The sequence below is a fragment of the Pogonomyrmex barbatus genome, unplaced genomic scaffold (assembly GCF_055798465.1).
Source record: "Pogonomyrmex barbatus isolate J1 unplaced genomic scaffold, ASM5579846v1 scaffold17, whole genome shotgun sequence".
NCBI classification, from domain to species: Eukaryota; Metazoa; Arthropoda; class Insecta; order Hymenoptera; family Formicidae; genus Pogonomyrmex; species Pogonomyrmex barbatus.
Window position 1 is genome coordinate 7476551 of NW_028297113.1, and position 15085 is coordinate 7491635.

The 15085-nt window shown below is 36.2% G+C and overlaps 3 protein-coding genes across 10 annotated transcripts in view; 2 read left to right on the forward strand and 1 right to left on the reverse strand.

Annotated features, from left to right (window-relative positions):
- PolE4 (DNA polymerase epsilon subunit 4) overlaps window positions 1–1168 on the forward strand; it is a 1250-nt gene extending 82 nt beyond the window's left edge. The window contains exons 1-3 of the mRNA XM_011633453.2: window positions 1–249; window positions 333–577; window positions 641–1168. The exon at window positions 1–249 is cut by the window's left edge and continues 82 nt beyond it. Of these exons, the coding sequence (XP_011631755.1) occupies window positions 353–577; window positions 641–781 (366 nt within the window). The 5' untranslated portion in view covers window positions 1–249; window positions 333–352 and the 3' untranslated portion in view covers window positions 782–1168. The remainder of the gene's footprint in view (window positions 250–332; window positions 578–640) is intronic.
- Window positions 1158–7020, reverse strand: LOC105423638 (uncharacterized). 5 transcript variants are annotated; one of them, XM_089074352.1, is made up of 6 exons: window positions 6691–7020; window positions 4505–6060; window positions 3963–4377; window positions 3593–3808; window positions 3275–3504; window positions 1158–3145 (listed from the first exon to the last, which is right to left on the reverse strand). In XM_089074352.1, the coding sequence occupies exons 2-6, from the start codon at window positions 6046–6048 to the stop codon at window positions 3016–3018; spliced, it is 2535 nt and encodes an 844-aa protein (XP_088930478.1). In that variant the 5' UTR covers window positions 6049–6060; window positions 6691–7020; the 3' UTR covers window positions 1158–3015. The 5 variants fall into 5 exon arrangements, with proteins under 5 accessions (XP_088930478.1, XP_011631761.1, XP_011631760.1 ...); XM_011633459.3 differs by having other exon boundaries at window positions 3933–4377; window positions 6841–7015; XM_011633458.3 differs by having other exon boundaries at window positions 3933–4377; window positions 6782–7015.
- Window positions 7021–8492: 1472 nt separating this feature from the next.
- On the forward strand, window positions 8493–12630 carry Tsr1 (Tsr1 ribosome assembly factor). 4 transcript variants are annotated; one of them, XM_089074368.1, is made up of 13 exons: window positions 8503–8693; window positions 8735–8873; window positions 9177–9367; window positions 9447–9687; window positions 9832–10029; window positions 10107–10346; window positions 10646–10814; window positions 10930–11127; window positions 11212–11435; window positions 11543–11803; window positions 11917–12027; window positions 12142–12349; window positions 12489–12630. In XM_089074368.1, exons 3-13 carry the CDS (start codon window positions 9315–9317, stop codon window positions 12602–12604), a joined length of 2019 nt encoding a protein of 672 aa, XP_088930494.1. In that variant the 5' UTR covers window positions 8503–8693; window positions 8735–8873; window positions 9177–9314; the 3' UTR covers window positions 12605–12630. The 4 variants fall into 4 exon arrangements, with proteins under 4 accessions (XP_088930495.1, XP_088930494.1, XP_088930493.1 ...); XM_089074367.1 differs by having other exon boundaries at window positions 8754–8873; XM_089074370.1 differs by having other exon boundaries at window positions 8665–8693; window positions 8754–8873; window positions 9094–9367.
- The last annotated feature ends 2455 nt before the right edge of the window (window positions 12631–15085 follow it).

Below are 15085 nucleotides of genomic sequence, written 5' to 3' on the forward strand. Positions count from 1 at the left end.
ATAATTATTCTATTCCATATAAAGTGAATTTCCACAAGGAAATTTTTACGAAATCCACTCTTCCCCCCTTCCCCATGCTAAGAAACAAAACGAGGTCTATAATTGTTCGATGAGTTTACGACTTTTCACATAAACCGAGTTTCCACAAGAGTTTTGCGAAATCTTTTCTATCATAAAACTCTTGTGGAAACTCACTTTAAAAAACGCGTCGTTGACGCGTTGATGAGCCTAATTTCATCAAGATCGGGGGTGAGGCCGCTAAATTAAATAATTACCCTAACTTCTTTTTTTACGCGACATTTGTTTAACTTTTTCTTTTTATTCACAAATAGACATAACATAGCGTATTAAAATGAATTCGGAGGTCGATAGTTCAAGTAATGTCCAATTTGACCAGAGTCGTAGCGAAGAGAACCGAGATTTGCAAGAAGAAATTGATGATACTTCGCACGGTGATGAGGAACAACGAGAAAAATTATTGCGACTACCCATGGGAAGAATAAAAACTATTATAAAAATGGATCCTGAAGTTTCTTTGGTTAATCAAGAGGCTGTGTTTTTAATATCAAAATCAGTGGTAAATTTTGTCGAATAGTTATTTTGATGCATTTATGTAGCATTGAACTATTTTTTTTTGCAGGAATATTTCATCGAGTCTCTTGCAAAAGAAGCCTACAGATATACTATACAAACGAAAAAAAGAACTGTTCAAAAACGTGATGTGGAAAGCGCTATTGATAATGTAGATGCTCTTGTATTTTTAGAAGGTGCACTCGATTGAATATAGTTAAATGTAGTGCTTGTATTATCATGGAATTGAACAAATTATATTGGACAAAATTTTTGTACTGGTAAAGTGATAGTTATGTAGCATTTTTGCATTTACTTTAACATTAGATGCTACCGACTTTGTGAGAAACGAATTTTTTTTTATATATATATATATATACGTAAGACACTATGAATACAACAGTGCACGTAAGTAGCAGATGAGAAACTTTTTTGTGAATTGATAAAATTGACTAAACTATTGAATGTTCTCTGATATCATCGAATTTACTTGGTACAAATGATAAAGTGAAGAAAATTATGTAATTTAGATATTTGCAAACTTATAATTTATGTATACATGTGCGCGTATATATAAAGAGAAAAACTTTTATTTCTAGTTGAATCTCATTTATTGTATCTTTTATTGGTATACAATAGATCGTTTTACATATGTATAATGTTCGTGACATTTCATAGATGGAAATTTATGTAGTAAATTAATTATATTTACGTGTTAAAACTCATAAAAAGTATTTATAGTCACAATTTATGTTCGAACGTCTCTGTTCTTAACTTTGTCTAATCAAATTAACCTGTATAAATTGAACATTTTTTTTCGAGTTTACATTTGTTACTTAGCTATTCATACACAGAATGAAAATGAACACACGAAGCAGTGATAATTTTCATAATGTGCATGTTAAAATTAAAGGGAAATTTGAGAAAAATTTAAAATTTTATTCAGTCTCGGTAAATGAGTTAATAATCCGCAAACATTTAACTGTACATCAACATATGCATTTGTAACGTAATTATTAATAATATGAATAATTCTCATTGCTTTTTTTTTAATTCTTTATATTTTTACTCCTGTACTTATGAGTTCGAATAGCATCTTTATCGTATCGTAATCTATATCGTTTTTAATGACAAACACTATATTCTATATGCTGCAACTGACTGTGCAGCTCATAGACATAGTATAGATAAATCGAGCGTGCTATATACCAGGCAATGGGCGAGCGAGAAGAAACATCTGATTTTTTTCTTTCTCTCTCTCTAATAGAAGAAGGTGGGGGAAACATTAAGTGGGGATTGTGTCTATGATAGGGATCATACACATAGTTCCCACACTGGTTTAACCAATGGTTTCTTTTTACTCGCACATGTCGCCCATTGCCTGATATATAGCATGCTCCGTCTATCTATACTATGTCTATACAGCTTCTGTAATATAATATCGCACATATATATATATATATATATATACACATACACATATATATACATGTATAATATTCTGTAATTATCGTCCATCCAAGAGTTTTTATACGCGCACGCGCGCGCGCGCGCGCGTGTGTGATGTGTGTGTGTGTATAAAGAGAAGAATTAGGGCATTAGAATCTTGCGAAGAAATAAAATTATTAAGTAGTATTTCCATATATAGCAGAGTATATCATCAGAAGTTTCCAGTTAGTGTACATACACATATATACATATATATATATATATATATATGTTAACTTGTATAAGTAACAAAATAAGAGAAAATCAGTCTTCATATTTGCTAATTTTGAATTTGAACTGTGAACCATAATTTTTTGGAAATCACAACTTATACTGATGTATTTCTGTATGAAATTAATATAAAAAAAGAAAAAGAGTAAAATAACTTATCCGTTTCGCATAATTTGTAATACTATACTATTGTTTTTAATTCTGGAAGAACGTAAGGTTACAGCATACTGGTTATTTAAAAACGTATATATAAAAAGTTTTATGTTTGACTATAGCTTTGCGACGCATAATATAGTTTTTGTTTCTGTAATATTTTCCTTTTTTGGCATCTCTATTTATAATTTTGAAGAGTTAAAATATTTTTTTAATAACTTTAAACCTTTTTTTTGTGTTTGTAGTGTTTCTATTCTCTCGAGATGTCGATATTATTTTCTTATCATAGGTGAATTTTTTTTTTTAACGAAGATATACGAGTTTATCCGATATAACACGATGTTTAATATAGATACGCATTCGTCGTGAACACAACATCTCTCATTTATAATAATCTCATTTTGTATGTGTCAGTCAAATATTAGCTTCATGAATATTTGTAATATCTATATGCTAAGATTATTTGTTTAAGGATAATGTAAATTTAAAATTGCGTATATGCGTTCTAACGTACGCGCCCTTCATAACTATACAACGTCGATGTCAAAAGCAATTTTTATCGCTGTTGTTCATCTACTTCTTACGTTTAGTTTTACGTCGTCTGCTATCACCTCTAAAAGAATTTTGATCCCCCGATGTATTAACGCCAGCAGATTTGCTATGATTGTAGAGATTATTTAGGAAATCCTCGAAATCTGCTTCGCTGTTTTGTAAAGAAGAAGATATTCATATTCCAGATATCTTTATCGAAGAAGGGCTTATCGAATAAAATGTCGAGTCGGAGTTAAAAAATTAAGAATATAAAGTTAAAAATAATAATCATGATGCATACCTTGTATTGGGATCTATCTGTTGTCGCTTTTTACCGCTACTGGACGTTTGAGATGGTAATCTTTGCCCTAAGACGATTCTATATTGGACACTATGCGTATTCGCTCTAAGATGTTTGAGATTCCCAGCTTGGCAAGCCGCCCAGTCAGTTACATCATATACCGCTCCTTCCATGCACGCGTAATAGTGCCATAGAAAACCCATTAAACGAGACTCTGCCCAGATATCACCCTGGACAAATAATCGGGGAGCGGACAGTTTAGGAAGAAATGTAGAACGAACAAACCCATAATCGTATAGGAATAAATTCGATACTCGCTTCTTTCGCGCTATGACGTATTTTGCATTGATTGCAAAATCGTGCGGCATAACAAGGACGTTGCGTAGGAATACGTTTGTGTCTCAAGCCACAATTTGTACATCTTATCGTATTCGCTGCCTGTTCCATCTTTCGATGAAGTTGAGACAACAAGTCGCTTAACTCACCCCAAGCCGCTTCGACTTGTCTGGTCTGGTCAAACGCTTGTCTACGTTCCTAAAACGATACGTAATACCGATAAATAGATGAGTTCTGTAACCTTATGGATTCAAGTTGTCACTAATTTTCGTCATCTTGTACCGTCATGAGAAAATTACAAGCATGATGAATGCTTTATTACCGGTTCTCCAATGATATCGAAGGCATGTACCAGTATTTTGAATGCTTCCTCAGCTCCCGGCTGATTATTTTTATCCGGATGCACTAGAAAGGCTTGCCTCTTATAATATTTCTTTATATCATCATCCGAACATGTTGGCGTAACACCGAGTATACTGTAAGGATCCTTTCCCTTGCATGCCAATAATCTTTTCATGGCTTCTTCGCCAGTGCTGGGTAACGCGATATTGGTCTCTAGTCCACTGTGAATCCAATTGCCGCTGTCTTCTCTTTCCTCATTCTTCTTAGCGTTTATCTTCCTCCAAAACGCAAACTTGCTACTACCGAGCCAATCGTCTAATTGTCTACCAATAGCGTTTAAAACACGAATTTTACAAAATGTCACAGCCACGTACATCCACCAATTCTTCAAATAAAGTATGGTATGATACCAAGCGCATTTACCACTGAAAAATGTAAAAAAAAAAAAAAAAATTAAAGTTACTTTAAACAATGAATTCATATAGTCGATGCAAAGTAGCGATGTCGTATTTCATGCGAATATTTAAGTCAAATCAGTTTTTCGATACTCACAGCTGAATAACCAAGTTGGCGCTCATGCTAATTACATCAGAGATTAAATGTAACAGCCAATAAAAAACTTTCAATAGAATTTTACTCCAACGGGTTGCGTATTTATTCAAATTTTTATATAAATCCTTAATAGAAGATTCTTTATTCTCTCTTTTTCTATTTCTCTGTCCCTTCTTGATTTGCTGCTGGGCTTTCTCGGCTTGAAAACGTTTAGGATTCTTATCCTTGACCGCTGCCTTTTTATCCTCTTTTGTGACTTTGTTAATAATCTGTTGATTCTTTTCCATTTTTTCAGATGAAACTGTCTGGCTGGACGTATTGATCGTATTTAAATTGTTATTTATCTGTATCGGACGTTTCGGAATATTTCCCGTGATTTTAAGATTGATGTTTTGTATCTTGGTGTTGTTGAGAGTCTCGTTCTTTTCCGTTTTCTTAGATGGTTTCTTATCAGGTTTCCTTCTTTCCGGACAAAATTGATCGGATCTGTCGAAAGCATTTATCTGACGAGAATCGGATTGCGAACCAAGATTGTCAAGCGACACCCAACGTCTTGGTAGATTGGAAGAATTTTTTTCCAAAACTTTTCTAGGCATTTGTATCTTTGGAGAATTGTGATCATCGCTACCGGATGAGTTTTGTCTCTTCAACAATGCGGATTTGTTCTTAGTTTTGACATTCTTGTTAGAAATTTTCTTGCCCGCTACTTCCATTTTTGGCTTTACGGGTTGGACTGTTAACGGTGATGGCGGGGTTGGCGCGGATTTTGTTAAAACGTCCGAATAAGAAGGCCGCATAGGTTTTACTTCAGCTACCATCCTTGGTCTTTTATATTGAGAATCTGATATGTTTCTAGGAGGTAATTCCTCATTTTCTCTTACATCTGGTACAGATTGCGGTACAGGAGTGATATTGGGAGATCCGCCGAATGGACTGTAAGTTCCAGATTGATTTGGCACCCAATTTCCAACCAGATTGTCAATCAACTGTTTTCCATTAAAGTTTTGACTCGGCAACTCGGATGGTACGGTCATATGTTGATTGTTAAAAAGCCCATATTCCTGATCAACCATATTTTGATTAGAATAAGGTCCGATATTTGGAAGATGACATTGTTCAGCCATAATCTGAGAAGCATTTCCATAAATGACATTAATATAGTTTCCACCTCCAACATCAATGGTGCCAATTAAATCGTTATTCTCGTTAATGCCTAGATGATTTACTGTCTGTGGGGGAAAGGTATATATCGAATCGGTAGTCGTGGAATCGTAATTCGACATATCTTGCATGTATAGCGAGGTCGTCATCGATGTCAAAGGTTGTATTCCAGAAGGATTAGAATGCGTAGATTGGCTGGTGACGTGATGTCTGGTTTGTCCAGGTACATAATCACCCCAACTGTGAGAAGCAGCTTGCCGCGGAGTAACACCAAATTGAACGTAATGACCACTCGAACCTTCCAAGTCTGCAGTCATAGCTTCGATAATCTTATCCAAAGACATGTGTTTAAAACCAGGAGGTGTCGGTTGCTGTTCCGCCATATCGATTTACCTCTTTAAAGAATAAGTGAAACAAGCATATTATTAAAACATATCGTCGCGATATCACTTGTAAATGTAAAACTTGTAAAACACAGAGATAAAGAATAAAAATATCGCTCTTTACGAAGATTTTCATATCGCGAAATAGTACGATAGTGAGGAGATGTATCGATAAATGATAAAACCTGGCGTATATATCATGCGAATATTATTGTAAATACTATAGCGTACATTACAGTGCATATACACAAGTAGTGCGTTCACATAAAACACAAGATTTACAACATCGATAATTACTCGATTCTTATTTACAAATTTTATGTTTCATTTTTTCTAAATGTACGCTACACAATATAGTGTTGATCAAAATGTGCAAAGTATAGATATGAGTTTTCTAAAAATGTCCGCTATATATTAAACATATAACCATAGTGATGAATCGAAAATATTGAATAATATCCGTCAATTTACAAATTAAAAACTCGATTAAATACTCGACGGCGAAATAGTGCACCATTTCGCATTATCGTGAGATAAATTTGCGTAAAACAATCATTGTCGAAACAATAACTTAGCTTAAATGCTGTAACCTAAAATAAATGAGATGCCAGCAGACGTCAATACGTTTGATACATTACTCACAATTTATTAAGAGATATACTTTTTCACGATGTTTTTTCAAAATCGTTGTTTAACGCATTTTACGTTAATAATAAAAAGAAACTGTATTTACACAAAATACACCATTTTACGTTATGTACCATGCGGTAAATGGGAAATCAAGCATCATACACAGGCAGGAGAAAAGAGATTGATCCTTATCAGAGATCATCAGTGATGCCAAATGCCAAATGGAGAAATCTCGCGTGCGTTCGGGGGGTTTGCTATGGGACGCTATCAACGCTAATAGCTCTCGTACAATAAACGCGACGAGCGATGAGCGATATCCAATGAGAGCTTTGCTCTTTCAAACGTCACATCCAAAAGCAAAACTCTCATTAGACATCGCTCATCGTTCGTCGCATTCAGTCTGCGAGAGCCATAAGGCCCTACGTACAATAAAGGTTGGTTTATGGAGATCTATTAGTGTCGGTCCACAATAAGTATTTAATCTTTAAGCCGTAAAAAATTGACCAATCATAGTCGAATATTCTTTTCATATTAGATTATAATTGGTCAATTTCTTACGTCTTAAAGCTTAAATCACCTATTGTAAACCGACACTTATGGGATCTATTAATTTATGCCGTCAAAACCGTCAAAAATTGACCAATCACAATCGAATTATAGAAAAATAATCCATGATTCGTCAATTTTTTACGGTTACTGCATACGTTACAGATTACGGCTTACATAAATCAATCTTAAGTCCCGGTCTACAATAGTGTCGGTCCACAATAGGTGATTTAAGCTTTAAGAAGTAAGAAATTGATCAATTATAATCGAATATAAAAAGAATAATCGACTATGATTGGTCAATTTCTTACGGTTTAAAGATTAAATACTTATTGTGAACCGACACATAGGTGATTTAAGCCTTAAGCCATAAGAAATGGACTAGTCATAGTGAAATAGGAAAATAATCGACTATGATTGGTAAATTTTTTATAGCTTAAGGCTTAAATCACTTATTATAGACTGGGACTAAAGGAACAGGAATAGGAATCGAGTGGGTCCCGTTAGCACATCATAGATATTATGAGAGAGATCCGATAGCACACAACGCTGATTAACCAATTAAATATAAAATTTTCTGATTGGTGGTCCATTGGAAAATTCTTAAGCAGCGGCGTGTGGATGTGTGCTATCGTACCGTGCGCTAACGGAATCCATCCGATATTATTAACACTCACTGAGAAAATTTAGGGATATCGGCTACGTAGTTTAATATTTAATATTTACCTTTCATGGACATAGAGGCGCATTAAAATAAAGTAACAATTAAATCGCGACCTTGGCCGCTTTCAGGCCTGCTCTACAATGCGTCATTTGCCATCTGTCGTGGGCCGTGGGCTGTAAGAATGGGCCAATCACAAGCACATATTCTCCCCATTGTCTGTGATTGGCGACAATTCTTGTCGCATCGTGACATCGACATGCGACGTATTGTAAAACAAGCCTCAGGCTTCTTTCCACTATGCACAAAGAAAATTATCCAATCGCATTTCTGTTCTAAAAATACACGTAAATTGCGATCGGATAATTTTCTTTGCGCATGTAATTATGTAGCTATGCAAGTTTCTTTGTTTGAATAGACTCTAAATAGGCCTCTTACTATTCCATTGACAAAACTAATGCAACAAAGTTCAACCTTTGCTCCATCTCCGTCTTTAGAGTGCACATTAAACTTGAGATTGTAATATATTACATAACATATTATATCGTTATATTTTCAAAATATTTGTATCATCAATATTTGTATATTTGTATCACTGACATTATTATTTTTTTTTAATTAAATATAATTTTTTTCTGTACATTTAATGTCAAGAGAAATAACTTGATCAACTAAACTATCGTTATTGTATAGTTTTCATAAAAATGTAGTACAGCACTAGTGCAGCAGTTTTTTATCAGTAGAAAACTCTATAAATTTGTGAACCCTGATTCTCCATTTTGGCTGTCGCATGTGACCGCATGGTATGGTATGTAGCGATCGATGTTAATCTTATTTCTCTTTGGAAAGTTTATTTAAACGTTTTCAGCTCTCACGATGAATACAATGAGACAGGAGACGCATCGATCGGGTGCGTTTAAACAATGTAATAAACAACACAAAACTGGAAGACATCGCAGTAAAAGTGCTGTTAATAAAGAATTCAAAGGTAAATAAAGATTTTACTACGTTTGTCGCGTACAAAATTAACAAATTTTATTAATGAAAATGTAAAAGTACACTTATTATTTTATTTGATAGATACTAAGCCTTTTTCACTATTCGTACGAGTGGAGTAATGAATTTTCTACCATTTTATATATCAATGTATTAAATAAAATACTTTTGTCTGACCTTTACGAGGATATATTTTATTTTTTTTCGCATAGATAAACAAAATATTATCGGAAAGTCGTCGAAACGTTTTGAGAAAAATCTTGGAAAGGATGCACGTAGAAATCAATTGTTGCAGCATAGAAAAAAGAAACGCGAGCAGATATTAGCACAAAAGAGAAATTTTGGTGGCTTTTTTACGGCACCTATCCTTATTTGCATTATACCGTTGCAAAATAACATAGATTTAAAGAGCATCTTATCTATTATAACTGGTATGGATGAAGATGCTAATATCGCCACCAGTCCAAGTGGAATTATACACGTTGGGTATGTTGCAAAAACAAAATTTTTTAGAAAATTAGATTGAAAAAAATTTATTTTTTTTTAAACGTTTATATAAATTTAGGATACCAAAGTTTAAGCAACGATTTTCTATCATCGTACCACCAATAGATGATGTTTTTGCAACATTAGATACAGCCAAAGTTGCTAATACAATACTTTTCGTAACGTCGAATCAAGCAAATAATGGCATACCAGCAGAAGTTATAGATGATTGGGGAAGGGAAATTATCATGTCTTGTCTCGCTCAAGGTTTATCTTCTACCATGGTCGCAGTACACAATATTTCAAGTCTTCATATTAAAGTAAGTAACAATACATACATTGGAAATTTTTGAAAATATAGAAAATTAATTTTTGTCGTTTATAACATTATATGACACTAAATGACAAACGTTTTGTTTATCTTATCGATTATTATTCGATATATTATTTATATGATATTATAGAAACGTCAGGAATGTAAACAAGCTGTGCAACGTGCAATTTCAAAATGGCTTCCCGAAGAAAAAGTGTTGGAACTGGATACTACAGCCGATTGTTTAAATATGTTTCGCCGTGCCGGGTCACAGAAACAAAAGAACTTGTTTTACAGAGACATAAGATCATACCTTTTGGCGGAACAAGTTTCTTTTGAAAGCGACAAAGTATGCGAAACCATTTCATTTAAAATTGTGTGTTGAAAATCTGATTGAATATTATTTAACGAATATATATTTATTAGGATTCTCTTGATATCGGAACTCTCATAGTCAGTGGATATTTGCGAGGTATGACATCATTATCCGCCAATGATTTGGTTCACATACCAGGCTTCGGAAATTTTCAAATGTCATGCATCAGAACGTCAGAAGATCCATATTTAATCGAACACGCCGAACGAAAGAAATTTCTTTCTGACAATAAAATGGAAGTGGAAGGAAGGTTTAAAACTGTGATATTAACCGCAGATCCAGAGAAACAGGTTTTTTTTTTCGCTCATATTTCAATATCAATGATTTATTACTTTTGAATGAGACGCGGCTATGAAAAAGCATTTCCGAATAAGTAAATATCGTTGGAGTTAATCTTAATGTCGGAAGCGATTATTTAACTATCTGTATCTACAGGAGGAGACAGAGAGAGAGGGGGAGGGAATAATTGAGAAATTATTGGAAAAAGTGCATAGCGATATTAGAATGTATTAAAGTTATTGTTAACTTATTTGACTATTTTGTTTTTAATGGCAAATATTGATAAAAATATACTATCTAAAATTTGTAGGAATCTCTGGAAAGTGAATATATTCCTGATCCAATGAATGCCGAACAAACGTGGCCTACGAAAGAAGAATTGGCTGAAGCAGCAGTCAATAGAAATAGAAAAATTGTAAAAGTTGTACCGAAAGGAACTTCCGAATATCAAGCTGCATGGATACCAGATGAAGATGGAGGTATTGTAAATTTTTTTTCTTTTTAATTTTTTTCCCTTTTCTCTTTTTTTCTCCTAGAAATGAATTGAATTTTATTTAATTCTTTTATTTTACAAAAAACTTTTTTTTCCTTCAGAAAGCATATGTTCAGAGAACGAATCGGAGGACAACATGTCCGTGGAAGAGGCAAAATCGGAGTCAGGCAGCACCGAAGATTTGGAAGATGACGAAGAATACGAAACTATTACGATATCAGAAGCACCGCTGGACGAAGAGCGTTACGATCAAGACATCGATATGTCCGAGGAAAAACAAGCCATGGAAAAATTTAAAGGTAGTACCATAATAATACGTATCTATATCGTCTCGAAGGTTTAAACGATCATCGTTTCGATAATAATTTTGTAACAACGCACAGAAGCAAAATTGGATGCGCAATTTCCCGACGAAGTGGATACACCTCAAGATATTTTGGCTAAGATAAGATTCCAAAAGTATCGAGGTCTCGAATCTTTTCGTACCAGTCCATGGGATCCCAAGGAAAATCTTCCCACCGATTATTCTCGAATAATCGAATTTGCCGATTACGATCGTAGGCGGAAACGTATTTATAAAGAACGTGAAAATATCAAAGGTGTCACGGTACGTATATCGAAAATCCGATCGTCGCAATGTGAATCTTATGCGAAATATTTATAACTCGCGATTTATGCGACGAACGCGCACGTATACGTTACGTATGCTTTCAGCCAGGGTGTTACATACAAGTTTATATCAGCCGTGTTAGCAGAGAAACTTTCAAGGCTTTCGCCATGGCAGAAAATAAACCATTAATAGTGACAGTTTTACTTCCATACGAACAGAAAATGTCACTTTTGAACGTCGTGTTGAAACATTCGGGTAGTACACGACCAATCGAATCGAAGGAAAAATTGATATTTCAATGTGGATTCAGACGGTTCGCGGCATGTCCGATATTCAGTCAGCATACAAATGGTATCAAGCATAAGGTGAGTAGAAGCACTGTATGAGTATCTGGTATATATGTTTTATATGGATTTGACAAATGTCACATATATACATTATACAGAATAAGAGTTTATCGCAAAGTTTGTTGGTTTAGTACGAGAGATATCTTCAATCGGACAGTACCGTGGTAGCGAGTATGTACGCACCGGTTATATTTTCTCCATGTCCAATTCTTTGCTACATTGAAAAGAAAAGTGGTCAGTTGGTACGTATTCGATTAATGTTTAGTATCACATCAGTGTTTTATCGTACGAAACCGAAGCAAAGCGTTTGTATCGAGCGTGACGGACAATGTTATTTTTTCTTTTTCTTTTATCAGGAATTAGTCGCAACTGGTAGCGTGTTGTCTTATAATCCGAACAGAATTGTTCTAAAACGAGTCGTATTGAGTGGTCATCCATATAAAATAAACAAGAAGTCGGTGGTCGTGCGTTTCATGTTTTTCCATCGCGAGGACATCGAATGGTTTAAGCCGGTTCAATTGAGAACAAAATATGGTCGTAGGGGCCACATTAAAGAACCTCTCGGTAAGCAGTCGATCATAAATGTGATTAATCAAATGTATTTTTTTTTTTTTTAATTAGATTTTTGTAATTAGATTTTACTTAGATTTATATACACTGATTTTCATTATGTGATATATAACATATTTTGCATTTTTCGTAGGTATGCACGGGCATATGAAATGCATCTTTAATGGTCAAATAAAATCTCAAGATACAGTGTTGATGAATCTGTACAAACGAGTCTTTCCGAAATGGACTTATGAATCTATGAATTAATACAAATAATAAAGATGATTTCGATATCGCTAGAGTCGATTTGTTTTTATTAGATTTTATTAAGAAGATTATGCATTACATTTACATTTTTACATTTTTACTTATATTTTTTTTTTTTTTTTAATTTTACAATTATTCGAGATATTTATTTAGAATACCATCCGTTACCTCCGATTTCAACAAAATTGGACTTAATTGACGCGGTTTCACTTAAAAGAATCTGGTAGAAAAATGCGGCGATTTGCCTCGCGAACAGAGATATTAAGCGCTAAAATTGATCACTTTTTTGGTTAGGAAATTTGTCAGCGACATAATGCAGCGAACTGACTCCGATGCATTGTGACTCCGTATGCACGATAGGGGGGATTCGCGTGGCGAAGCTCCCTCGGCGGGTGAAGCCTGGTGGGCGGGTTGGGAGGGGTGAGGCTCCTCCACTATTATAAAACGAATTACAAAAACAATACAAGATTAGATTTATAACAAAATAAAAAGATTAAGGAAAACTTTACACTTAATCCTTGCGTTGGGGTCTTTGCTAATCCTTCTAGGATGTGTCATTTTAGTATATGATAGTGTAACGTCCGTAGAAAATTAAAACTTGCGGACGTTCATCCAAAATGATGTAGGTGCAGTCGAACCTTAGGTTAACGCATGCGTAACTTTAAATATTAAGATATATGTGTAGCGGATCTAGTGCTTTGCCCGGGAGGGCTGCGCAGGCAATGCCCTGCCAAGGAAGGCCGGTTCGAGTTCGTCACAGATCTGAAAGGCAGATGCGGGCAGTGAAACTAAAACGCGCTACGATTTGAATTTCGACCGTCGCCAGCAACGTCTCGCGAAGTTCTGGTCTGGTCACTTTTATTACTGTACACTCAATCAACAGGACTAGAACGTGTCAAAGTCATAACGTCGAACGAACAAAGACGCGATATTTACAACGATCATGAAAAACCAATAATACAGGACGACGAAATCGCACGTACAATGCCAACAAGGGCACCGCGAACACGGGAACAACGCGTGACAATGTTTTCTCACGTAGCGTACAGTGCCGGCAAGGGCACCGCGGACGCGGAAGAACGTTCGAGAATTAATTAACTACTAGAAACGGTATGACGCAACGAGCAAAGAAAAGAAAGAACGCACGAGAAAATATGTCGCTCGCAGAGGAGAACGAAGCGCCTGAAACGCACGGCGCGTGAAAGCGCGAGACGCTCGCAAAACGCAGGGAAAACGCAGACTAAGACATACGACACGGACGGAAGACAGGACGGCGCGTGTTTACTGGCTAACGGAACGCGGGCGCGGATAAGACAGAGCGCACGCGAAAATATATGACGACATAATTATGAGCGCGAAAGAAAAAGAACAATGGAACTGGGTGACGCGGGTGAACGCGGAACGCGGCTGCAAAGCCTGCAAAGAAACGGCTATGCACGTCACTCGCGAGCGAGAGAGAACCACACAGTTGAACATTCACGGCGCGAGATTGACGGAACAAGACTAGCCAGAGAGAGACACCTCTCACGCGCGAGAGAAAGAGCGAGACGAAATCCCACGCGAGCAAGAAAGAGAGAGCACGAGCGCACTCGCGTGTGCGCGCAAGCGAGAGAGGCGGAGGCGCACGCGGAGCGAGAGAGGCGGAGGCGCACGCGGAGCGAGAGAGACGGCGCGCACACACGCAACAGGCACGGCGCGACGCACGTGGTTGCGCAGAGCCGGCGAGACAGAGTTTCGACGCACCACAGCTTTTATCGCGCACACGACACTTTACACTGCGCGGTCACTGTCACGACCGGTAACAACGCCGCGACACAGACGATACCGGGGGCCTCTCACTCTCCACCAAACGTGTGTTTGCCGCGAAACTGCCGACTGACTCGTTATGGCCGACCGAGTTACCGCGCGTGGTAATGGCCGACGAGGAAGAAGACGGAAGTCACCACAGTGGTCGAGGCACTAGAGTCTGCTTCCGCGGAAGACGGTGGCGCTCGGTGACGGGCGCGCGAGGCTGCGGAGCAGCGGCCGGGAGCGAGGGCGCCACATATGATTCTAAATATTAAGATTTAAATATTAGGATATAACTTTCACCATTTTATAGTCTTACCATTTTATATATATATATATTTCTCTTTTTTTTTTTTTTTTTTTTTTTTATATAATTCTTATTATTATTAAGATAATCAATGGTAAAGCGGCAATTCATTTTCCTTTGTCTTGCGATAAGACATAATTTTATTTTATTGTTTTCTTTTGGATGTATAATTTGGAAATATAATTTGATAATTTAATTTTCTTTTCTCGAATCATCTCTTCTTCGGTTCCTTTTCTCGATGCTGCAATTGTAGGAGAGACGAAAGAGCGTTCGATGACCTAGGTTATACTAAAGGGAAGGCTTATCACACTTAAATATTTCTAATGTAAACTTTCCAACGAAGGGCCAGTTCGGAGAGTTTTCGTTGCGCAACGAAATTTAACCGA